The following is a 27,057-nucleotide window of genomic DNA, read 5'->3' on the forward strand; positions in this document are numbered from 1 at the left end:
TTAAACATCTGATAACATAACTAAGGAAGGTATTGACTAGAAAGAGCTCCTGAGGCTTATGGCTCAACTATCTCAGAATATAGTTACACTATGAGTTTAATCCAGAGCAAAGCAATCTGCTTTGTGCTGATGATAATTTGCAGTTTAAATCCGGAAACAGCATCTGATCTGATTCTAAATAAAGGAAAGCTAAACTCTGTCGAGGGGGTAAGCTCAAACCGCTTCAGTTTACACCTCATGCAGTGCAAATCAATGTGGCAAAATATAAGGAGATACATGGACTTTATCGTCAGCTGCAAATACTTCAAGTAACAGGGGTTTCCCTAAAGATGTTTCGAACCATTTAGAGAATGCCATCCCTGCACTCCAACAGCCAGTTCCTGATCAGGACAAGGAATGCACTTTTTTGAAGGATAGGGTCGATGGATCGGCAAAAGACAAGCTTGGCCATCTGTGGAACTGGGCTGGGAAGGGACCCAATGGGAAAGAAAACCCAAGCTCGGAAGCAAGTTTTTGAAGAAAACAATAGGGTCAGGAAGTGAACTGGCCATGGATCCTTGGGGGGGCGGGGGGGAAACGGGGGACAGGGACGGGACAAAATCCTCAAGGGCATACTCCTGCACATTCCAACTGATCACATCTGTTTCGTGATGCACTTTGCATTGCTGTCTCCACTCTACTTCTAACCTTGGATTTTGTCCTGCAGCCTTCCTGCTGCTATATCTTTCACTATCCTCCCTACCCTAATCTGTGTCCCATTTTGTTGATTAGTTCTGCTGTGCTGCCATTTTTCCAGCTCCAGTTGGTTCATCTCACTATTTTGCACTAAAAACTGCATCACTTACGCCAGCACTTGCACAATTTCCCACAACCTGACAACTGCAGCAATTTACTCAAGGTCCACAAACCCACTGATCAGATGTCAATCTTATCATCTTCCTGTGTGCCATGTCTCCTTTGTGAAGACAGAGACAAAAAACTCATTTAGAACCCAGCCCATGTCTTTTGCATCCATGCATAAGTTCCCTTGTACATCTCTGATAGGCCCTGCCCTTTCCTTAGTTATTCTCTTGCTCTTAATGTACTGATAAAACATCTTCAGGTGTTCCTTGATTTTACCAGCCAATAATTTTTCATGTCCTCTCTTTGCTTTTCTAATTTCCTTTTTTCCAGGCACGATGGGCTGAATGGTCTCCTTCTGTGCTGTAATTTTTCTATGGTTCTAAAATTACACTTTCAGGCCAGTGGGGCTGTTTATCAGTAATTATGAACTTTGTACGTCATTAAAAACCCAGTTACACCTCATCCAACAAGGTGTAGCTTTTTGAAGGGTTTTTGCAACAAGACTAAGTGCGTAAGAGTAAAGTTCTCATCAGGTCATTGATTGCTGTCTGGGGTGACCTCAACAGCGCACCCTCTTGAGAACCTTAGAATCAGTGACAGCAACGTCTACGCTGATGAAAGATTGCAGCCTGAAATGTTAAATCTGCTTTTCTCTCCACAGATACTGCCTAACCTACTATTTCCAGCACTTTCTATTTTTAGTCCATGTGCGGATTCCAGAAGTTGCAGTTAGTTTCAGAGGAGTAATGATGGCGAATGCTGACAGTTTCACCGTCAATACTACTGCAAAATCCAAGCCATTGTGCTTTTTAAAGTTTTGCATGTGTTTTCCGTTCTGTGAATAAGTTTTCATTATAAGCAATTTAGATTAGATTAGATTAGAGATACAGCACTGAAACAGGCCCTTCGGCCCACCGAGTCTGTGCCGAACATCAACCACCCATTTATACTAATCCTACACTAATCCCATATTCCTACCAAACATCCCCACCTGTCCCTATATTTCCCTACCACCTACCTATACTAGTGACAATTTATAATGGCCAATTTACCTATCAACCTGCAAGTCTTTTGGCTTGTGGGAGGAAACTGGAGCACCCGGAGAAAACCCACGCAGACACAGGGAGAACTTGCAAACTCCACACAGGCAGTACCCGGAATCGAACCCGGGTCCCTGGAGCTGTGAGGCTGCGGTGCTAATCACTGCGCCACTGTGCCGCATTCTGATGCACTCATCGCAAACTCAGCTTCTTCCATTTCCATTCGCCTGTCCTTCTGAACTCTCGCACCTGAATCCCTACAGGTATGCACCCCACAATCTCACTGCCAAGTTCTGCAACGCGAAGAATTCCCTCCCTGTAGCTGCTGACTGATCTTCCTCAGTTTCGTACAATAGTCCAGTTTTCAAAGAATGCGTATAATGCAAAAGTACATCATGTGTTGATAGCAGTTTGAAAAGTGATGTGGTGAAACCAAGGAAGTTCAGTCAGTGAACTCAGAGGCAGAAAGCAGCGACATGGCAGAGTAGCAGAGGGATAACATGGGTATGGGGTGGGTAGCCACGGGACTAGGGAAAGGCAGGTACCCAGCAGTAATTCGAAAGTTACTGATGGGTGGGAGGGGGAGGTGGCAGGCCCAAAGTAAAACAGCAACCTACAAAGGTCAGGAACAGGTACAGGATGCCTGCATAGGAGAGAAACTTAGCCAGAAATCTAAAATAGATGGCAGAAAGGCCAGGAAGAGACTGAACAGTACAGGCCAAAAAAAATAAGTTTAAAATCTCAAAAACTGAAGTTGAAATAAAAATTAACATTTGTGCATGAAGTGCGATTACAGCACCACTTAGAAGAATGGACATGGGAGATGCAATCTGCAAGAGTAACAGTTCGACTTATGGCGGGCGTACATAAAGGCAAGTATAATCGTAAATATGGAAGCTTAGTTTGCTGAGTTAGGTGTTGCTCAGGCAGGATAGAGCCATGAGAAAGCGTGAATGCAGGAATTGCATGCAGATGCAAGATCTTAATATGTAAAAACATGTGTGCTCGTGTATTCACAAACACAGAGCAAGCAAGTCTAGTAGGTAGGCCGGGCAGGAGCAGGACAGGGAGCATGGAAGGTCTGGTAGGCTAAACTGCATTTACTTTAATCTAAGAACCCTTACAGGTAATGCAGATGAACTCAGAGCATGGATCGGTACATGGGATTGTGATATTATAGCTATTACGGAAACGTGGTTGAGGGATGGGCAGGACTGGCAGCTCACTGTTCCGGGGTACCGATCTTTCCGGCGGGACGGAGGTGGTGGTTAGAGAGGAGGGGGGAGTTGCACTTTTGTTTAGGGAGGACATCACGGCAGTACTTAGAGAGGATATCCCGGGGGAATGTCCAGCGAGGCCGTATGGGTAGAACTTAGAAATAAGAAAGGGGTGATCACTTTGTTGGGATTATACTATAGGCCCCCCAATAGTCAGAGGGAAGTGGAGGAGCATATATGGAGGGAAATCACAGATAGATGTAGGAATTATAGGGTTGTAATAGTAGGTGATTTTAACTTCCCTAATATTGACTGGGACTGCCTTAGTACTAAGGGATCAGATGGGGAAGAATTTGTTAAGTGTGTCCAGGATAGTTTTCTGAAGCAGTATGTGGATGGCCCTACCAGAGAAGGGGCTACACTCGACCTCCTCTTAGGAAATGAGGATGGGCAGGTGGTTGATGTGTCAGTGGCGAAGCACTTTGGGACCAGTGACCATAACTCTATTAGATTCAAGATAGTTATGGAAAAGGATAGGACTGGTCCTCGGGTTGAAATCCTAAATTGGGAGAAAGTTAATTTCGATGGCATCAGACAGGAACTCTCAAAAGTTGAATGGGGGAGGCTGTTTATAGATAAAGGGACGGCTGGCAAGTGGGAGGCTTTTAAAAGTGAGATAGGAAGAGTTCAGGGCTGGCATGTTCCTGTTAGATGGAAGGGCAAGGCTGGCAAGTTCAGGGAACCTTGGTTGACGAGGGATATTGAGGGTCTGGTCAGGACAAAGAAGGAGGCATATGTCAGGTATAGGCAGCTGGGATCGAGTGAGTCCCTCGAGGAGTATAGGGGATGTAGGACTACACTTAAGAAGGAAATTAGGAGGGCGAAAAGGGGCCATGAGATTTCCCTGGCAGATAAGAAAAAGGAGAATCCTAAAAGATTCTATAAGTATATTAAGAGTAAAAGGGCAGCTAGGGAGAGAGTAGGTCCCCTTAAGGATCAGTGTGGCACTCTATGTGGAGCCACGGGAAATGGGCAACGTCTTAAATGAATATTTCTCGTCCATATTTACTGTGCAGAAGGTCATGGAAGCTAGTGAGTTCAAGGGAGGGAACACCGATATCAACATTACAAAGGAGGAGGTGTTGGAGGTTTTGAAGCGCATTAAGGTGGATAAATCCCCAGGGCCTGACCAGGTGTATCCTAGGATGCTATGGGAAGCTAGGGAGGAGATTGCTGGGGTCCTGGCAGAGATTTTTGTATCATTGTTAGCCACGGGTGACGTACCGGAAGACTGGAGGATAGCTAATGTTGTGCCTTTATTTAAGAAGGGCAGCAGGGATAAGCCAGGGAACTACAGGCCGGTGAGCCTTACATTGTGGTGGGAAAGTTATTGGAAGGGATTCCGAGAGACAGGATTTATATGCATCTGGAAAGGCATGGTCTGATTGGGGATAGTCAGCATGGCTTTGTGCGTGGGAAATCATGTCTCACAAATTTGATTGAGATTTTAGAGGAGGTGACCAAGAGGATTGATGAGGGCAGGGCGATGGACGTTGTCTACATGGACTTTAGCAAGGCCTTTGACAAAGTCCCGCATGGTAGGCTGGTCCAGAAGGTTCGAACATGGATCCAGGGTGAGCTAGCAAATTGGATTCAAAATTGGCTTGGTGACAGGAGGCAGAGGGTGGTAGTGGAGGGTTGTTTTTCAGATTGGAGGCCGGTGACCAGTGGTGTGCCGCAGGAATCGGTGCTGGGCCCCCTGTTGTTTGTCATATATATTAATAACTTGGATGTGAATGTAAGGGGCATGATTAGTAAGTTTGCAGATGACACCAAAATTGGTGGTATAGTGGACAGTGAAGAAGGTTGTCTAAGGTCACAACAGGATATAGATAAACTGGGAAAGTGAGCAAGGGAGTGGCAAATGGAATTTAACGCAGACAAGTGTGAAGTGATGCATTTTGGGAAGTTAAACCAGGGCAGGACATATACAGTGAATGGCAGGGCCCTGGGGAGTGTTGTTGAGCAGAGAGACCTTGGGGTGCAAGTACATAGTTCCCTGAAAGCAACTCTGCACCTTGTGTATAGGGAAGGTGGGGAAGGGGGCAACTTTGCACTTTGTTGATCTGTCTGGAGGGTTGGCAGCCAATGCGGCCTCTTTATGTGATTGGTGGGGGGAGAGGAAATGAAAAGTAAAAACTTCAGCATAATTACAACCTCGACAGATTGCTAACGTAGAATATTGATGGTATACGGAATGCAAAAATTAGAACTTTGGCTATCACTTCATGCTTTTGATTAGATTAGATTAGATTAGAGATACAGCACTGAAACAGGCCCTTCGGCCCACCGAGTCTGTGCCGAACATCAACCACCCATTTATACTAATCCTACACTAATCCCATATTCCTACCAAACATCCCCACCTGTCCCTATATTTCCCTACCACCTACCTATACTAGTGACAATTTATAATGGCCAATTTACCTATTAACCTGCAAGTCTTTTGGCTTGTGGGAGGAAACCGGAGCACCCGGAGAAAACCCACGCAGACACAAGGAGAACTTGCAAACTCCACACAGGCAGTACCTGGAATCGAACCCGGGTCCCTGGAGCTGTGAGGCTGCGGTGCTAACCACTGCGCCACTGTGCCGCCCCTTTTCTGCTTTTGACTAGTTTGGGCCCAGATTCTGGTTCAGACCAATTGCCCTCCCATCCTGTAACCTGTACAATAGCCACCATAGTTAAACAAGTCATGGGAAAATCTATTGAAGAGATACCAAGTCTCTTGCCTGCCATTAAGATGATACTGAGAATTCCAAAAAAATTACAACACATCAAGGAAGTGGCAACACACGTACACAGGGTGGTGAAGAAGGCGTATGGCATGCTTGCCTTCATCAGCTGAGGCACTGAATACAAGAGTTGGGGCGTCATGTTACAGTTGTACATAACGTTGGTTAGGTCACATTTGGAGTACTGTGTGCAGTTCTGGTCGCCGCACTACAGGAAAGATGTGATTAAGCTAGAGAGGGTGCAGAAAAGATTCACAAGGATGTTGCCTGGTTTGGAGGGCTTGAGTTATAAAGAGAGATTGGATAGGCTGGGTCTGTTTTCCCTGGAGCGAAGAAGGCTGAGAGGGGACATGATAGAGGTATATACAATTATGAGAGGCATAGATCGGGTAGATAGCCAGAGTCTGTTTCCCATGGTAGGGGTGACCAAAAAACTAGAGGGCATAGATTTAAGGTGAGAGGGAGGAGGTTTAAAGGGGATCAAAGGGGTACATTTTTCACACAAAGAACAGTGGGTATCTGGAATGAGCTGCCTGAGGAGATGGTGGTGGCAGGAACAGTAGTGACATTTAAGACGCATCTGGACAGGTACTTGAATGAGCAAGGCATAGAGGGATATAATTAATGCAGGCAGGTGGGATTATTATAGATAGGCCTTATGGTCGGCATAGACGTGGTGGGCCGAAGGGCCTGTTTCTATGCTGTATGACTCTATGACATATCTCCTGTGGCATTGTTCACAAGTCAAAGGATGCAGAAAAGTGTAACTGACAGGAAGTACATAGGATGCGTACAGGAAGTGCGCCCTATATTCAGAACAAATTCCGAACAGCTTGCAAGCTTTCATACCCTCCAGGCGGGAGTAGCGGCGGGCAGGAAAAATGGCAGCTGCCCCCACCCCCCCCCCCCCCCCATGGGATTTTGTGAGGGGCAGCCACTTCACATATTCATAGCAACCCCTCCCCTCCCCCCACTAATCACATAAAGAGGCCGCATCGGCTGCCAACCCTCCCAGACAGTTCAACAAAGTGCAAAGTTGCCCCCTTCCCCACCTTCCCTATACACAAAGCGCAAAGTTGCCTCCTTCCCTGTACACAAAGTGCAGAGTTGCCCCCTTCCCTGTACACAAAGTGCAAACTTGCCTCCTTCACTATACACAAAGTGCAGAGTTGCTGCCTTCCCCATGCCCTATACACAATGTGCAGAGTTGCCCTCTTCCCTATACACAAGGTGCAGAGTTGCTGCCTTCCCCCTGCCCTATACACAATGTGCAGAGTTGCCCTCTTCCCTATACACAAAGTACAGAGTTGCCCCCTTCCCTATACACAATGTGCAGAGTTGCCCCCTTCCCTATACACAAAGTGCAGAGTTGCCCCCTTCCCTATACACAATGTGCAGAGTTGCCCCCTTCCCTATACACAATGTGCAGAGTTGCCCCCTTCCCTATACACAAAGTGCAGAGTTGCCCCCTTCCCTATACACAATGTGCAGAGTTGCCCCTTCCCTATACACAAAGTGCAGAGTTGCCCCCTTCCCTATACACAAAGTGCAGAGTTGCCCCCTTCCCTATACACAATGTGCAGAGTTGCCCTCTTCCCTACACATAAGGTGCAGAGTTGCCCCCTTCCCTATACATAAGGTGCAGAGTTGCCCCCTTCCCTATACACAAAGTGCAGAGTAGCCCCCTTCCCTATACACAATGTGCAGAGTTGCCCTCTTCCCTATACATAAGGTGCAGAGTTGCCCCCTTCCCTATACATAAGGTGCAGAGTTGCCCCCTTCCCTAAACACAAGGTGCAGAGTTGCTGCCTTCCCCCTTCCCTATACACAAAGTGCAGAGTTGCCCCCTTCCCTATACACAATGTGCAGAGTTGCCCCTTCCCTATACACAAAGTGCAGAGTTGCCCCCTTCCCTATACACAATGTGCAGAGTTGCCCCCTTCCCTATACACAAAGTGCAGAGTTGCCCCCTTCCCCATACACAAGGTGCAGAGTTGCTGCCTTCCCCCTTCCCGATACACAAAGTGCAGAGTTGCCCCTTTTCCAAAATACCAAGTGCAGAGTTGTCCCCTTTCCCCCTTCCTATACACAAAGTGCAGAGTTGTCCCCTTTCCCCCTTTCCTATACACAAATTGCAGAGTTGCCCCCTTCCCCCTTCACAAGATGCAGAGTTGCCCCCTTCCCTATACACAATGTGCAGAGTTGCCCTCTTCCCTATACATAAGGTGCAGAGTTGCCCCCTTCCCTATACATAAGGTGCAGAGTTGCCCCCTTCCCTAAACACAAGGTGCAGAGTTGCTGCCTTCCCCCTTCCCTATACACAAAGTGCAGAGTTGCCCCTTCCCTATACACAAAGTGCGGAGTTGCTCCCTTCCCTATACACAATGTGCAGAGTTGCCCCCTTCCCCATACACAAGGTGCAGAGTTGCTGCCTTCCCCCTTCCCGATACACAAAGTGCAGAGTTGCCCCTTTTCCAAAATACCAAGTGCAGAGTTGTCCCCTTTCCCCCTTCCTATACACAAAGTGCAGAGTTGTCCCCTTTCCCCCTTTCCTATACACAAATTGCAGTTACCCCCTTCCCCCTTCACAAGATGCAGAGTTGCCCCCTTCCCCCTTCACAAGGTTCAGAGTTGCCCCCTTCCCTATAAACAAAGTGCAGAGTTGCCCCCTTCCCCCTTCCCATACACAAAGTGCAGAGTTGCCCCCTTCCCTGTACACAATGTGCAGAGTTGCCCTCTTCCCTATACATAAGGTGCAGAGTTGCCCCCTTCCCTATACATAAGGTGCAGAGTTGCCCCCTTCCTACACACAAAGTGCAGAGTTGCCCCCTTCCCTATACACAATGTGCAGAGTTGCCCTATTCCCTATACATAAGGTGCAGAGTTGCCCCCTTCCCTATACATAAGGTGCAGAGTTGCCCCCTTCCCTATACACAAAGTGCAGAGTTGCCCCCTTCCCTATACACAATGTGCAGAGTTGCCCTCTTCCCTATACACAATGTGCAGAGTTGCCCCTTCCCTATACACAAAGTGCAGAGTTGCCCCCTTCCCTATACACAAAGTGCAGAGTTGCCCCCTTCCCTATACACAAGATGCAGAGTTGCCCCCTTCCCAATACACAATGTAGAGTTGCCCCTTTCCCCCTTCACAAAGTGCAGAGTTGTCCCCTTCCCCCTTCACAAGGTGCAGAGTTGCCCCCTTCCCTATAAACAAGGTGCAGAGTTGCCCCCTTCCCCCTTCCTATACACAAAGTGCAGAGTTGCCCCCTTCCCTAAACACAATGTGCAGAGTTGCCCCTTCCCTATACACAAAGTGCAGAGTTGCCCCCTTCCCTATACACAAAGTGCAGAGTTGCCCCCTTCCCTATACACAATGTGCAGAGTTGCCCCCTTCCCTATACAGAAGGTGCAGAGTTGCCCCCTTCCCTATACATAAGGTGCAGAGTTGCCCCCTTCCCTATACATAAGGTGCAGAGTTGCCCCCTTCCCTAAACACAAGGTGCAGAGTTGCTGCCTTCCCCCTTCCCTATACACTAAGTGCAGAGTTGCCCCTTCCCTATACACAAAGTGCAGAGTTGCCCCCTTCCCTATACACAATGTGCAGAGTTGCCCCCTTCCCTATACACAAAGTGCAGAGTTGCTGTCTTCCCCCTTCCCTATACACAATGTGCAGAGTTGCCCCTTCCCTATACACAAAGTGCAGAGTTGCTGTCTTCCCCCTTCCCTATACACAATGTGCAGAGTTGCCCCTTCCCTATACACAAAGTGCAGAGTTGCCCCCTTCCCAATACACAATGTACAGAGTTGCCCCTTTCCCCCTTCACAAAGTGCAGAGTTGCCCCCTTGCCCCTTCACAAGGTGCAGAGTTGCCCCCTTCCCTATAAACAAAGTGCAGAGTTGCTCCCTTCCCCCTTCCTATACACAAAGTGCAGAGTTGCCCCCTTCCCTATACACAATGTGCAGAGTTGCCCTCTTCCCTATACATAAGGTGCAGAGTCGCCCCCTTCCCATACATAAGGTGCAGAGTTTCCCCCTTCCCTATACACAAAGTGCAGAGTTGCCCCCTTCCCTATACATAAGGTGCAGAGTTGCCCCCTTCCCTAAACACAAGGTGCAGAGTTGCTGTCTTCCCCCTTCCCTATACACAAAGTGCAGAGTTGCCCCCTTCCCTATACACAAAGTTCAGAGTTGCCCCCTTCCCCATACACAAGGTGCAGAGTTGCTGCCTTCCCCCTTCCCTATACACAAAGTGCAGAGTTGCCCCTTTTCCAAAATACCAAGTGCAGAGTTGTCCCCTTTCCCCCTTCCTATACACAAAGTGCAGAGTTGTCCCCTTTCCCCCTTCCTATACACAAAGTGCAGAGTTGTCCCCTTTCCTATACACAAATTGCAGAGTTTCCCCCTTCCCCCTTCACAAGATGCAGAGTTGCCCCCTTCCCAATACACAATGTACAGAGTTGCCCCTTTCCCCCTTCACAAAGTGCAGAGTTGCCCCCTTCCCCTTCACAAGGTGCAGAGTTGCCCCCTTCCCTATAAACAAAGTGCAGAATTGCCCCCTTCCCCCTTCCTATACACAAAGTGCATGGTTGCCCCCTTCCCTATACACAATGTGCAGAGTTGCCCCCTTCCCTATACACAAAGTGCAGAGTTGCCCCCTTCCCTATACACAAAGTCAGAGTTGCCCCTTCCCCCCCTTCCCATACAAAAGGTGCAGAGTTGCCCCCTTCCCCCCACTTCCCTCTCCACAAGGTGCAGAGTTGCCCCCTTCCATATACACAAAGTGCAGTGTTGCCCCTTCCCCCCACTTCCCTTTACACAAATTGCAGAGTTTCCCCCTTCCCCCTTCCCAATACACAAGGTGCAGATTTGACCCCTTCCCCACCTCAGTGGCGCCATAGTTTAAGCTGTTGAATTTTTAAAAAGAGCTTAAGCTGTTATTTAGGATATTTTCCTCCTATTGAGGCCAACTGGTGTTTGCACTGGGGCTGGAAGGGGATGTTTATAATGCATTTTGATGTGGAGCTCAGATGTTGTGGATGAGTGAATCAGTCAGCCCTGAACCATAGCAAACGACCATCTGGTAAATGTGTGAGTCACTGGAGACTCAGCGGCAGCAAGAAATACAAATCTATCATAAAGAGTTATGCGGAGAAACAACTTATAATCTTGCAAATAACTGAGGAAAAGATTTTAGGGAAGAATGAATGTCTAAAAGTATTCACGTACTGCAAAAGCATCATATGCTCAAATTCCTAGACTAACTGTATGCATCACCACATAAGATTTCCTTGTACAGATAAAACATAAAAATAAAATTAAGGAATCATTAATACCTGAAAATGCTTGAATTTGACTAATCCAAAACCAAATGAATTTGTAGATTTAGCAGCCTCCATACAGGTTTGGGACTTGTCGTGTGGAAATGATCCCTTTTCTGGCAGAGAACGCTACAAATTTTATTATTTAATCATTTTTCACACACTGTCTGCTGAAATATAGGTAACAGCTAAAAATCTTCAAATTCCAGTAATTCCCTTGCATGTTTCATCTTAGCACACATAATCTAATTTCAATAACACCAGGCATCCAGTAACACCGAGTTGCATGAAATACAAAATCCAATATCAAATAATATTACACTTTAAGTTTCAAGAAACCCCACGTTGCATAAAAATCCCATTTTATTCATGCCTATAAAGAATACATTTTAACAGTTGCAAATCGTTTTTGTGCCATGTTGAACCCAACAATCTATTATTAGCTCCTTGCTCTTGAAAACTACTATGCTTCAGATTACTGAATGACCAGCAGAATGAAAAACCTGCAGGCAGTGAATTTTTGCTGCCCTCTAGCACCAGCTACTGGTATTTTTTTAAACTTCGATTACAAATGCAGGCAAAGGAAAATACAAAGTTGTATGCAAGATTGTTAGCCAGAGCACATCCTGTTATACAGGGAACTGAACAGTATGTATCACAAAGATATATTTTCAGCAAAGTCTGAAAAATATAGTGGTATTTCTGTAACTAAATTAGTCCACTGGCTTTTATTCACTTGTAGCAATATTCAGCCAGGTAAATGATGAGTTCATTTACAGAATATTTCATTTAATTTTCTGTGCAATGTTATGTTGATTTTAGCATCTTTTGTTCCTTGCTGCATTACGATATCATAGCCTGGGTCTAGGAAATTCATACTGATCATAACATAACGGTTTAAAGTAATTATGGAAAGGGACAAAGAAAAAAAAAGACTTGCATTTATATAGTGCCTTTCACGACCACCAGACGTCTCAAAGCACAATACAGCCAATGAAGTACTTTATGATGTGTAGTCACTGTTAAAATGCAGGAAACATGGCAGCCAGTGTGCACACAGCAAACTCCCACAAACAGCAGTGTGATAATCACCAGATAATCTGTTTTTGTGATGTTGATTGAGGGATAAATATTGGCCAAGACGTCAGGGATAACTCCCCTGCTTCGAAACAGTGTCATGGTATCTTCGACATCCACCCAAGCAAGCAGACGGGGCCTCGGTTTAACGCCTCACGCGAAAGATGGCATGTCTGCACTGGAGTGTCAGCCTTGCTTTTTGTGCTTAAGCCCTGGAGTGGGACTTGAACTCCAGAACCTTATGACTCTGAGGCACAGCTGACAAGATAAAACACAAAGCTGAAAATATCTAACTGGAAGAGTGATTTGAGAAGCACAGGTGCACTGCAAACAAAGATGGTCCAGGAAATCAGAAAATGAGCAATGGCAAGCAAAGCAGGAAAATATCAAAATTTTAGGCTACATTATGCAGGCTAGGGCGGCACAGTGGTTAGCACCGCAGCCTCACAGCTCCAGGGACCCGGGTTCGATTCCGGGTACTGCCTGTGTGGAGTTTGCAAGTTCTCCCTGTGTCTGCGTGGGTTTTCTCCGGGTGCTCCGGTTTCCTCCCACAAGCCAAAAGACTTGCAGGTTGATAGGTAAATTGGCCATTATAAATTGTCACTAGTATAGGTAGGTGGTAGGGAAATATAGGGACAGGTGGGGATGTTTGGTAGGAATATGGGATTAGTGTAGGATTAGTATAAATGGGTGGTTGATGTTCGGCACAGACTCGGTGGGCCGAAGGGCCTGTTTCAGTGCTGTATCTCTAATCTAATCTAATCTAAATTGCTTATAATGAAAACTTATTCACAGAACGGAAAACACATGCAAAACTTTAAAAAGCACAATGGCTTGGATTTTGCAGTAGTATTGACGGTGGAACTGTCAGCATTCGCCATCATTACTCCTCTGAAACTAACTGCAACTTCTGGAATCCGCACATGGACTAAAAATAGAAAGTGCTGGAAATAGTAGGTTAGGCAGTATCTGTGGAGAGAAAAGCAGATTTAACATTTCAGGCTGCAATCTTTCATCAGCGTAGACGTTGCTGTCACTGATTCTAAGGTTCTCAAGAGGGTGCGCTGTTGAGGTCACCCCAGACAGCAATCAATGACCTGATGAGAACTTTACTCTTACGCACTTAGTCTTGTTGCAAAAACCCTTCAAAAAGCTACACCTTGTTGGATGAGGTGTAACTGGGTTTTTAATGACGTACAAAGTTCATAATTACTGATAAACAGCCCCACTGGCCTGAAAGTGTAATTTTAGAACCATAGAAAAATTACAGCACAGAAGGAGGCCATTCAGCCCATCGTGCCTGGAAAAAAGGAAATTAGAAAAGCAAAGAGAGGACATGAAAAATTATTGGCTGGTAAAATCAAGGAACACCCGAAGATGTTTTATCAGTACATTAAGAGCAAGAGAATAACTAAGGAAAGGGCAGGGCCTATCAGAGATGTACAAGGGAACTTATGCATGGATGCAAAAGACGTGGGCTGGGTTCTAAATGAGTTTTTTGTCTCTGTCTTCACAAAGGAGAGGGTTGATGCAGACATTGGAGTTAAAGAGGAGGAATGTGAAATATTAGATACAATAAGCATGAGAGAGGAAGTACTAGAGGGTCTGACACCCTTGAAAGTGGATAAATCGCCAGGGTCGGATGGATTGCATCCCAGGGTGTTAAAGGAAGCCAGGGAGGAAATAGCGGATGCGCTGAGGAACATCTTCAAATCTTCACTAGTTACAGGAGAGGTTACCAGATGATTGCATGTCTGTGAACGTTGTACCATTGTTTAAAAAGAGTGCGACAGATAGGCCAAATAATTACAGGCCAGTTAGCCTAACCTAGGTGGTAGGTAAATTGTTAGAATCAATTCTGAAGGACAGGATAAACTGCCAGTTAGAATGGCACGGATTAATTAGGGATAGTCAACATAGATTTGTTAGGGGAAGGTCATGTCTTACTAACTTAATTTAGTTTTTTGAGAAGTAACAAGGAGGACTGATGAGGGTAGTGCAGTGGATGTGGTCTACATGGATTTTAGTAAGGCATTTGACAAGGTCCCGCATGGCAGGCTGGTCAGTAAAATGAAAGCCCATGAGATACAGGGGAATGTGGCAGGTTGGATCCAGAATTGGTTTAGGGTCAGGAAACAAAGGGTAGTAGTCGACAGATGTTGTTGTGAATGGAAAGCTGTTTCCAGTGGCATTCCACAGGGCTCAGTGTTGGGTCCCTTGCTGTTTGTGGTATATATATATTAATGATTTGGACTTAAATGTGGAAGGCATGATTGGGAAATTTGCTGATGACACAAAAATTGGCCGTGTAGTAGATAGCGAAGAGGCTAAGGAATGATATCAATGGTTTGGTTGACTGGGCGGAAAAGTGGCAGACGGTGTTCAATCCGGAGAAGTATGAGGTCATGTATTTTGGGAGAGCAAATAAAACAAGGGAATATACAATAAAGGGGAGTATACTGAGAGGGGCAGAAGGGAGAGACCTTGGAGTGCATGTCCACAGGTTTCTGAAGGTGGCAGGACAGGTAGAGTGGTGAAGGCGGCATATGGAATGCTTTCCTTTATTGGTCGAGGTATAGAGTACAAAAGCAGGGATGTAATGCTGGAACTGTATAAATTGCTGGTTGTACCACTGTTGGAGTATTGCGTACAGTTCTGATCACCACATTACAGAAAGGACATAATTGCTCTGGACAGAGTAAAGAGGAGATTAACAAGAATGTTGCCAGGGCTTGAAACTTGCAGCTATGACGAAAGATTGGATAGGCTAGGGTTGTTTTCCTTAGAAGAGGAGGCTGACGGGTGACTCAATTGAGGTGTTCAAAATTATGAGGGGCCTAGACAGGAAGGACCTGTTTCCCCTAGCGGAGAGGTGAATTACCAGGGGGCATAGATTTAAGGTGATTGATAGAAGGATTAGAGGGGACATGGGGAAAACTTTTTCACGTAGAGGGTGGTGGGTGTCTGGAATTCACTGCCAGGAACAGTGGTGGAAGCAGAAACTCTCAATTCTTTTAAAAAGTACCTGGACAAGCATCTGAAGTGCTGTAAACCGCAAGGCTATGGACTAGGTGCTGGAAGATGGGATTAGATTGGGCGGCTAATTTTTTCATCCGGCACAGACATGACGGGCTGAATGGCCCCCTTCTGTGCCATAATTTTTCTATGGTTCTGTGTATCACTTCACATTTCACTGTTAAATTTCATCTGCAATGTGTCTTCCCATTTTGTCAGTCTATCTATGCCCTCCTGAAGTATGTTAATAGCCTCCTCACATTTTATGTCAGTTAGTCAACTGAAAACCCCAAGTCCAGGTAATTAACATACATCAAGAAGACTAGTGGTCCTAATATTGACCACTGGGGGACAACACTGTGCATCTCCTTCCAGACTGGAAAACAAACATTCCCCACTACTCCCTGCTTTCTGTCTCTTAACCAATTTGGTATCCACTCTACCACTTCCTCTTTAATCCCATGGGGGTCTGTGTTTGAATTATCATATGCAATTGCTATATACTGAGTGGTATTACTTTAGCTACAAAACTACCGCCAATGTTCTACATCCTTTGGCTACAGTAGTTTACCAGTACTTCATTTACAAAATCTGGTTTAACAGATTCCTTGGCAGACAGTATAAACTATATCACAATACTGGGCTCGATTTCAAGTTTTCCAAAACAGCTAGAAAAAAAACGTAGTGTCTTAAAAGGAATCCTAACGTGTTGAAAAAGCCAACAGTTAACATTTTTGTATTATGTTCAGAATTCTTCTTCTTTGGTCTCCTTGTCTTGAGAGACAATGGGTAAGCGCCTGGAGGTGGTCAGTGGTTTGTGAAGCAGCGCCTGGAGTGGCTATAAAGGCCAATTCTAGAGTGACAGACTCTTCCACAGGGACTGCAGATAAAATTGGTTGTCGGGGCTGTTACACAGTTGGTTCTCCCCTTGCACTTCTGTCTTTCTCCTGCCACCTGCTAAGTCTCTTCGACTCACCACGCTTTAGCCCCGCCTTTATGGTTGTCCGCCAGCTCTGGCGATCACTGGAAACTGACTCCAATGACTTGTGATTAATGTCACAGGACTTCATGCCGCGTTTGCAGACATCTTTAAAGCGGAGACATGGACAGCCGGTGGGTCTGATACCAGTGATGAGCTCGCTGTATAATGTGTCTTGGGGATCCTGCCATCTTCCAAGCAGCTCACATGGCCAAGCCATCTCAAGCGCCGCTGGCTCAGTAGGGTGTATATGCTGGGGATGTTGGCCGCCTCGAGGACTTCTGCGTTGGAGATATGGTCCTGCCACCTGATGCCAAGGATTCTTCGAAGGCAGCGAAGATGGAATGAATTGGGACGTCGCTCTTGGCTGATATACGTTGTCCAGGCCTCGCTGCTGTAGAGCAAGGTACTGAGGACACAGGCTTGATACACTCTGACTTTTGTGTTCCGTGTCAGTGTGCCATTTTCCCACACTCTCAATGGTGGATCTCTCTGCTCGAAAGCCACACTGTGCCTCAGGGTAGACACGCTCAGCAAGCTTCTGGAGCCTGTTTAAAACGACTCGAGTGAAGACTTTCCCCACTATGCTGAGTAGGGAGATTCCACGGTAGTTGTTGCAGTCACCGCGGTCACCCTTGTTCTTATAGAGGGTGATGATATTGGCATCGCGCATGTCCTGTGGTACTGCTCCCTCGTCCCAGCACAGGCAAAGCAGTTCATGGAGTGCTGAGAGTATAGCAGGCTTGGCACTCTTGATTATTTCAGGGGTAATGCCGTCCTTCCCAGGGGCTTTTCCACTGGCTAGAGAATCAATGGCATCACTGAGTTCCAATTTTGTTGGCTGTTCGTCCAGCTCATCCATGACTGGCAGAGGCTGGGCTGCATTGAGGGCGGTCTCAGTGACAACATTTTCCCTGGAGTACAGTTCCAGGTAGTGCTCCACCCAGCAGTCCATTTGCTTGCATTGGTCAGTGATTGTGTCCCCGATTTAGATTTGAGGGGGGGGGGGGCGATCTTCTTGATGGTTGACCCAAAAGCTCTCTTAATGCCATCATACATACCTCTGATATTTCCGGTGTCGGAGGCCAGCTGAATATGACTGCATAGGTGTTGCCAGTAGTCATTTGCACAGCGCCTGGCTGTTCTTTGTGCAGCGCTTCCGGCTGCTTTAAGTGCTACGGATATTAACTCACTGGGGGCTTTCTTGTAGTTCAACAGTGCGATGCGCTTAGCGGCTATGACAGGTTCCAGCTCTTCAAAGTGAGATTGAAACCAGTCTGCATTCTGCTTCACACATTTGCCATAGGTGGTCAATGCTGAGTCATAGATGGCATCTCTGATGTGGGCCCACTTGGTCTCTGCATCCCCTGTAGGAGTGTTTTGAAGGGCTTTTTCAAGTGAATTTAGAAACTTATGTAACAGCTGTGGATAAGAAATTCTGTTAGTGTTGATGCGCGGGCGGCCCTTCTGCTTGCAGTGATTCAGCTTCTTTGGTTTGAATGTAACTTTGCTGCTTACCAGGGAGTGGTCGGTGTCGCAGTCCGCACTGTGGAAGCTGCGTGTGATCTGAACACTGTTTAAAGAGGCTCGCCTTGTGACGATGAGGTCCAGCTGGTGCCAACGACGTGATCTTGGGTGCCTCCAAGAAACCTGGTGACAGGGTTTAGTATGAAAGAATGAGTTGGTGACGCAGAGGTTATGATAGGTATACAACTCAAGCAGTCTCTGTCCATTCTCATTCATCCTACCAATGCCATAGCGCCCCAGGCAGGAGGGCCATGAGTCATGGTCGGCCCCAACCCTGGCATTAAAGTTCCCCAGCAGGAACAGATGTTTGGTATTGGGGATGCTACTGATGATATTATGGAGTTCCTCGTAGAACTGGTCTTTAGCTTCAGCTGGGGAGTAGAGTGTTGGAGCATAGATGCCGAGTAGGTGCACTGGACCAGAGGTGGTGAGCAGTCGGATGGACAGTATGCATGCCGAACCATTTGAAGGTGGCTCTATCATGCTGAGCAAAGAGTTTCTGATGGCGAAGCCCACTCCATGCTGTCTTGGTTCTTCAGGATCCCTACCCTGCCAGAAGACGATGTAGTCTTGCTCTCTTAGAGATCCGCTCGCAGGGTGGCAAAAATCCTGAAGTGCTGCAATGTCCACATTGAGTCTACTGAGCTCGTTGTTGATGATGGCAGTCTTCCGAGAATCGTTGATTTGTGTAAGGTCTTCCGACAGGCCAGGACACATAGTTCTGATGTTCCAGCTTGCAAAACGAAGGGCTGGTACCTTCTTTCCTTTGTTTGTCATGCTGTTTGGTGCGGTGTTGCAGTTCACTTTTCGGGCAATGACCCTGAGCTCTAAGCACCCATTGAAGCAGGTGGACTGTGGCGGGCCAGAACCTTACTGAGCGGGGCTGTCCGGTTTGAGGTGGGCGGTAGCTGTCCAGTGAGATGCGATGACCTCTCCCACCGACAAAGGCAATCCGTAGTGCCCAATCTCTACGCCAATTGAACTGAACATATAACCCATAACTGCTGCCTTCCGTGTTGTTTTGGTCGCTGTGAGGCGACTATGGAGTGACCTCTCCATGGCGCATGCCTGGGCGGATGTATGGAGGTTGTGAGTTGCCCAAGCGTCAAAACCCCCCTCTCGGCCTTCCTGGTGGGGTTCAAAGGAGTGCAGAGCACGACATTTGGCACCGGTATGGCTGCAGGAACTGCCGGAAACATGCCAAAGGTGACATATGACCGCCTTTGGGGTTCCGCTCCGGGTTTTCTGTTCGGGTTTACTCCCTTTGCCTTGGTCTCTCCCGAGGTGCCCACAAGGCAGTGGGGTTGTTAGGGCCCCTGCTCAGGGATAGGTGGATGCCGGTGGGCGGAAGGGGGTGCGGGAGGGAATGTGAGGGGGAGGGGTGCGGTGGGGAGTGCGAGGGGGAGCTGGGAAGAATTATCAACTGTGAAAAGCATATGATCCGATAAAGATCCCTGATTCTTTCCCCCCCTCATTCCCCAAATGTGTGACCTCTTAAGGGATGCAGTGAACCCTCCAGTACCCTGTCCAAGAAGTTTGCTTTTTATGTGTGAGTCAAGAGACAATGTGTATAAGTTATTCAACTACAGAGGGCATTTAATCTGAGGAGATGCCAATCCTGTCCTTACTCAATAGCCTCCTTTTACACGAGTTCCAGGTTGATTATCTGGCTCATATCCACCACACCCCACCACCCCCCACCCCTGGGAAGAGAAGTAGAATATTACTTCGGGCTAATGTTGTTGGAGGTGGTGGCCCAGATCGCGGAGTCTTCTCGAGCAGGTACCTGAATCCAGGAAGTCAGTGTGAAAACACTTACCTCCTGAATCCATCAAGCTCTCACCTTCAGGAAACTGCCAGGTTCCCCATGGCTTGGGAAACCCGTCCAGCAGCAGTAAAAGGTTGAAGGCTGCTGGAAAAAGAGGCTCACGGCCTCATTATCATTTTGAAAGCTGCAACCCGCCTCCTTGGGTCAGGTTGGCTGCCTGCCCACCCATCTTCCTGCTTCAGTTAAAACCAGAACTGGGTGGGTTGAAAGTGGGTTTGGGTAGGGAAAGAGATTTTTCTCACCTTAACCCTAGTTTCACTTCTCCGCAGGTCACAACATATATTTACATTTTTTCCCATTTACTGATATGATCAATCATAGACTCTAGTGTAGGTAGATGTTTGGAATGTGGTAGAGTATATGGGGTTAATGTAGGATTAATATAAATGGGTGGTTGTTGGTCGGCACAGACTTGGTGGGCTGAAGGGCCTGTTTCAGTGCTGTATCTCCAAATAGATAAAATAAAGGCGAGAGCGTCATCACTGAGTCAAGACTGATCACAACTTGTGTGTAACTTGCATGGTAAAACACCGTAACGTGTTTCACAGGAGCGTAATCAGACAAAACAGAGAAGCCACAGCAAGGGATATTCAGACAGGTGACCAAAAACTTGGTCAAAGAGATAAGTTTTAAGGAGCATCTTACAGGAGGAGAGAGGTGGAGAGGTTTTGGGAGGGAATTTCAGAGCTTAAGGTCTCGACAGTTGAAGCCATGACCACCAAAGGAGGAATGAAGGAAATTGGGGATGCTCAAGAGGCCAGATTTGAAAGAACATAAAGATCGGAGAATTCTGGAGCTGCAGGAGGATATTGAGATAGGGAGGGGCAAAGCCGTGGAGGGATTTCAACACAAGGATGCAAATTTTAAAACTGACGCATGGCTGGACCAGGAGCCAACTCTGGCTCTGCCTCAGACAGTGGCCAGGGAGGGGAAATGGAATCAGTGGCTAGGAAACAGAGCTTGTGACCGAAGCCTATGGCTTTGGTCTTCACAATTTTTAATTGGAGGGACTTTCTCCTCATCCAATAGTGGATGTCAGACAAGCAGTGTGACAAATCAGATGCAGTGGAGTCAGGAGAAACAGCTTTGCATTGCATCTCTCTGACTGTATTTGACTCGCAAGTGTTTGATGTTGAGTGCTCAAAATAGAAATTTTCCAACTCTCCAGCACTAACATCCTTCTTTTTGAGGAACACGATATTTACACAGGGTAAAAAAAAAAGTATTTTGTGTCTGTTGCAGATTTGCATTACTTCACAAACATTCATTATATTTCATAAATCTACAATTTGCTGCAGTTTTAAAACAAGGAACAAGTACAGCATATACATCAATGACCCAAATCTATGACTTGCAGGCACAGCATAGAATTTTCTTGCACCTTACGTTGTTTTAAAATTCCCGACACATATATCTACAGATTTTCTGCGTATTGCTACTGACTGGTCAAAACTACTATCTTGCTTACACATTGAAAAGTGCTTTCACCAGGCAACTTTTCACAAAAGAAGCAAGGAAGATTCCAAACTCTCAGCATTCCCAGATTTTCTTGCTGGCATAAACATCATGTTTTTAAGGTATATAAAACAGATCAACTTATACACCAAATAACACTACTGCACGAAGCTTTTAAGACTATTCCTACCATTGCAGATTGTTTCAAAGGTTCTGCATTGTATTTTAACCAATCTCTGTTAAAATAGGGAATGATTTCTTCAGTACTATCTGCAGCAAAATTATAAAAACACAAAAAGGAACAAATTTACTTTTTTTTAATAAAAACGCAAAAGCGTTTCTGCATGTGTCAGCTGTGGCTCAATTGGTAGCACTCCTGCCTGAGTCAAAATCCCACTCTAGGACTTGAGCACAAAAATCAAGTCTGGCACTTCAGTGCAGTATTAGGGAGCTGTCGGAGGTGCCAGCTTTGGATGAGACAAAGATAGGCAAGAAAGGAGGACATAAGGAGGCTACAGAGGGATATAGATAGGTTAAGTGAGTGGGCAAACATCTGGCAAATGGAGTATAATGTGGGAAAATGTGAAATTGTCCATTTTGACAGGAAGAATAATAAAGAAGCATATGATCTAAATGGTGAGAGATTGCAGAGCTCTGATGCAGAGGGATCTGGGTATCCTAGTGCATGAATCACAAAAGATTAGTATGTAGGTACAGCAAATAATTAGGAAAACTAATAAAATGTTATCATTTATTGCGAGGGGAATTGAATACAAAAGTAGGGAGGTTATGCTTTAGCTATACAGGGCACTGGTGAAACCACATATGGAGTACTGTGTACAGTATTGGTCTCCTTATTTAAGGAAGGATGTAAATGCGTTGAAAGCAGTTCGGAGAAGATTTATTAGACTAATACCTGGGATGGGCGGGTTGTCATATGAGGAAAGATTGGGCAGGCTAGGCTAGTATCCGCTGGAATTTAGAAGAGTAAGAGGTGACTTGATTGAAACATATAAGATTCTACGGGGTCTTGACAGGGTGGATGTTGAAAGGATGTTTCCTCTTGTGGGAAAATCTAGAACTAGGGGTCACTGCTTAAAAATAACGGGTCGCCCATTTAAGACAGAGGGCTGTGCATTTTTGGAACTCTTCCTCAAAAGGCGGTGGAAGCAGAGTCTTTGAATATTTTGAAGGCAGAGGTAAATAGATTCTTGATCAGCAAGGGGATGAAAAGTTATTGGGGGTAGGCGGGAATATGGTGCTGAGGTTACAATCAGATCAGCCACGATCTTACTGAATGGCGGAGCAGGCTCAAGAGGTCGAGTGGCCTACTCCTGCTCCTAGTTCATATGAGACGTTAAACTGAGACCCCATCTGCCATCTCAGGTGGATGTAAAAGATCCCATGGTACTATTTTGAAGAAGAGGAGGGCAGTTATCCATGATGTCCTGGCCAATATTTATCCCTCAATCAACATCACAAAAACAGATTATCTGGTCATTATCACATTGCTATTTGTGGGAGCTTGCTGTGCGCAAGTTGGCTGCCGCATTTCCTATAACAGTGTTGGCACTTCAAAAAATATACTCCATTGGCTGTAAAGGACTTTGGGGCATCCAATGTGTGTGAAAGGTACTATATAAACACAATAAGGTGGGTGAGCTTGCAGCATGGGTTGGTACCTGGGATCTCGATGTAGTGGCCATTTCGGAGACATGGGTAGAGCAGGGACAGGAATGGATGTTGCAGGTTCCGGGATTTAGATGTTTCAGTAAGAACAGAGAAGATGGTAAAAGAGGGGGGGGTGTGGCATTGTTAATCAAGGAGAGTATCACAGCGGCAGAAAGGACATTTGAGGACTCGTCTACTGAGGTAGTATGGGCCGAGGTTAGAAACAGGAGAGGAGGTGTCACCCTGTTGGGAGCCTTCTATAGATCTCTGAATAGCTCCAGAGATGTAGAGGAAAGGATAGCGAAGATGATTCTCGACAGGGGCGAGAGTAACAGGGTAGTTGTTATGGGGGACCTTAACTTTCCAAATATTGACTGGAAATACTATAGTTCGAGTATTTTAGATGAGTCAGTTTTTGTCTAGTGTGTGCAGCAGGGTTTTCTGACACAGTATGTAGACAGGCCAACCAGGGGCGATGCCACATTGGATTTGGTACTGGGTAATGAACCCGGCCAGGTGTTAGATTTAGATGTAGGTGAGCACTTTGGTGATAGCGATCACAATTCGGTTAGGTTTACCTTAGCGATGGGCAGGGACAGGTATATACCGCAGGGCAAGAATTATAGCTGGGGGAAAGGAAATTATGATGCGATTAGGCAAGATTTAGGATGCGTAGGATGGGGAAGGAAACTGCAGGGGATGGGAACAATCGAAATGTGGAGCTTATTCAAGGAGCAGCTACTGCGTGTCCTTGATAAGTATGTACCTGTCAGGCAGGGAGGAAGTTGTCGAACGAGGGAGCCGTGGTTTACTAAAGAAGTTGAAGCGCTTGTCAAGAGGAAGAAGGAGGCTTATGTTAGGATGAGACGTGAAGGCTCAGTTAGGGCGCTTGAGAGTTGCAAGCTAGCCAGGAAGGATCTAAAGGGAGAGCTAAGAAGAGCAAGGAGAGGACACGAGAAGTCATTGGCGGATAGGATCAGGGAAAACCCTAAGGCTTTCTATAGGTATATCAGGAATAAAAGAATGACGAGTTAGATTAGGGCCAATCAAGGATAGTAGTGGGAAGTTGTGTGTGGAATCAGAGGAGATAGGGGAAGCGTTAAATGAATATTTTTCATCAGTATTTACAGTAGAGAAAGAAAATGTTGTCGAGGAGAATACTGAGATTCAGACTACTAGGCTAGATGGGATTGAGGTTCACAAGGAGGAGGTGTTAGCAATTTTGGAAAGTGTGAAAATAGATAAGTCCCCTGGGCCTGATGGGATTTATCCTAGGATTCTCTGGGAAGCCAGGGAGGAGATTGCAGAGCCTTTGTCCTTGATCTTTATGTCGTCATTGTCGACAGGAATAGTGCCGGAAGACTGGAGGATAGCAAATGTTGTCCCCTTGTTCAAGAAGGGGAGTAGAGACAGCCCTGGTAATTATAGACCTGTGAGCCTTACTTCGGTTGTGGGTAAAATGTTGGAAAAGGTTATAAGAGACAGGATTTATAATCATCTTGAAAAGAATAAGTTCAAGAATAGTCAGCACAGTTTTGTGAAGGGTAGGTCGTGCCTCACAAACCTTATTGAGTTTTTCGAGAAGGTGACCAAACAGGTGGATGAGGGTAAAGCAGTGGATGTGGTGTACATGGATTTCAGTAAGGCGTTTGATAAGGTTCCCCACGGTAGGCTATTGCAGAAAATACGGAAGTATGGGGTTGAAGGTGATTTAGAGCTTTGGATCAGAAATTGGCTAGCTGAAAGAAGACAGAGGGTGGTGGTTGATGGCAAATGTTCATCCTGGAGTTTAGTTACTAGTGGTGTACCGCAAGGATCTGTTTTGGGGCCACTGCTGTTTGTCATTTTTATAAATGACCTGGAAGAGGGTGTAGAAGGGTGGGTTAGTAAATTTGCGGATGACACGAAGGTCGGTGGAGTTGTGGACAGTGCCGAAGGATGTTGTAGGGTACAGAGGGACATAGATAGGCTGCAGAGCTGGGCTGAGAGATGGCAAATGGAGTTTAATGCGGAAAAGTGTGAGGTGATTCACTTTGGAAGGAGTAACAGGAATGCAGAGTACTGGGCTAATGGGAAGATTCTTGATAGTGTAGATGAACAGAGAGATCTTGGTGTCCAGGTACATAAATCCCTGAAAGTTGCTACCCAGGTTAATAGGGCTGTTAAGAAGGCATATGGTGTGTTAGCTTTTATTAGTAGGGGGATCGAGTTTCGGAGCCACGAGGTCATGCTGCAGCTGTACAAAACTCTGGTGAGACCGCATCTGGAGTATTGCATGCAGTTCTGGTCACCGCATTATAGGAAGGATGTGGAAGCTTTGGAAAGGGTGCAGAGGAGATTTACTAGGATGTTGCCTGGTATGGAGGGAAGGTCTTACGAGGAAAGGCTGAGGGACTTGAGGTTGTTTTCGTTGGAGAGGAGGAGGAGGAGAGGTGACTTAATAGAGACATATAAGATAATCAGAGGGTTAGATAGGGTGGATAGTGAGAGTCTTTTTCCTCGGATGGTGATGGCAAACACGAGGGGACATAGCTTTAAGTTGCGGGGTGATAGATATAGGACAGATGTTAGAGGTAGTTTCTTTACTCAGAGAGTAGTAGGGGCGTGGAACGCCCTGCCTGCAACAGTAGTAGACTCGCCAACTTTAAGGGCATTTAAGTGGTCATTGGATAGACATATGGATGAAAATGGAATAGTGTAGGTCAGATGGTTTCACAGGTCGGCGCAACATCGAGGGCCGAAGGGCCTGTACTGCGCTGTAATGTTCTAAATTCTAAAGTCTTTCTTTTTAATGTTTGGTTTGTGCATCCACTGTACTCAGACTGCCAACAGAATCATTCACTGATGCCTGGTGGTTCTGGCATGGAATTGAGTGCAATTTATTCCAATATATCTCTTCACCGAAGATCAGACACAGTTCACCCAACACTTAGTGGCAATACTTGCACAGTCAAGAATAAACCATCATTGCTCTCCCCATGTATGGCATCAAATCAAAGATGGCACAGCAAACATACCAGCAGCAAACCATGCTCCAGGTGGAATCACAAACTTTGTTTTTTCTATGCATCTCGAAGCTGACCTCAAGGCAGGGTGAACATTTCTCAGACCAGTGGTGGAGAATGGCCTAAAATTTAAAACAAGCCAAATGAAATTGTGCACATTAGGTTGCGAACCTTGCTTTCAACTTAGAAACATTGCTGTCCAATCACTAGGCTATACCTCCAAGCTGAACAGTAGGCTACTGTATGAAGAGTTCAGGCTTAGAACACACTGGCTGGTATGGGGATAGGAAGGGGAGAAGAGGGAGGGTGGGAAGAGGTAAGAATTGTAGAGATTTACATTTTCACTCCCACTTTTTAATGCAGTTTCCTACATTGCAACAGTGACTACATTTCAAAAAGTACTTCACTGGCTGTCATTTTGTTACATCCAGTGATCATGAAAGGCACTATATAAATGCAAGTTTTTTTTATTTGTTTTATTTTAATGAATCACACCGACTTAAATAATATTATCAATTTACTATTTTCTAACACTGTCTTGCTGGAATGGCTCAAAATGGAAGCGGACAAATATATCTATTTTTGGTCTCTTCTAGGGTTATAATTGAAACATCTATAGCGAGTCTCTACATGGCATAAGGGGCATGCACTAAGCCCTGTATCCATAAACTGACATATATCAACACATTCCTCATATCCCAATGACAAAAGAGTAGTTCCGAAAAACATATTGTTATCAGCTTACTTAGCATCTCAGCACCTTGGAGAAAGGGCGAATCACACTTATGCCAATTTAATATAACGCTTTGTCAGATTCTTTATTCTTTGATATCTTAGTTCAACTCAAATTGCTGCTGTCACTATTAGTGAACCTCATGTTTTACAGCTCAAATTGCTCTCTAGACAGAAATATATAATCTGTGGAAGGACAAAATCTATGATTTGCACTGCTGGGAATTTTTTCACAGCTACCTTTACACTGTACTGAAATCCTGGTCACAATACCAAGACAATATTCTATTACCAAAGGTTCAAGCAGTTTCCATTTTATCTTTACTACAACTAGATCTTACTTAATTTACTGACGTCTAGTGGCCAGAAAAATCAAATCAATGCTGCACCGCCTAGTTAACTGGAATGGAAGACCGAACAGAAACACACTACTGAAAATTCCAATTCTACATAATACTAGACTTTCCCTCAACAAAATTACACAGACCCGTGTCTAGAGCTGCATATTTGGCTTTCAAATTATGCTCCGGGGCCAGAAATGCCCCCTCTCCCACTT

At 45.8% G+C, this 27,057-nt stretch overlaps 1 protein-coding gene across 1 annotated transcript in view; it reads right to left on the reverse strand.

Annotated features, from left to right (window-relative positions):
• Positions 1–27,057, reverse strand: part of LOC137355499 (NFU1 iron-sulfur cluster scaffold homolog, mitochondrial-like) — a 48,409-nt gene that overhangs the window by 19,434 nt on the left and 1,918 nt on the right. Inside the window, exon 2 of the mRNA XM_068020708.1 lies at positions 25,782–25,891. Within this exon, the coding sequence (XP_067876809.1) occupies positions 25,782–25,891 (110 nt within the window). The remainder of the gene's footprint in view (positions 1–25,781; positions 25,892–27,057) is intronic.

This window comes from Heterodontus francisci, chromosome 42 (assembly GCF_036365525.1).
Source record: "Heterodontus francisci isolate sHetFra1 chromosome 42, sHetFra1.hap1, whole genome shotgun sequence".
Taxonomy (NCBI): domain Eukaryota; kingdom Metazoa; phylum Chordata; class Chondrichthyes; order Heterodontiformes; family Heterodontidae; genus Heterodontus; species Heterodontus francisci.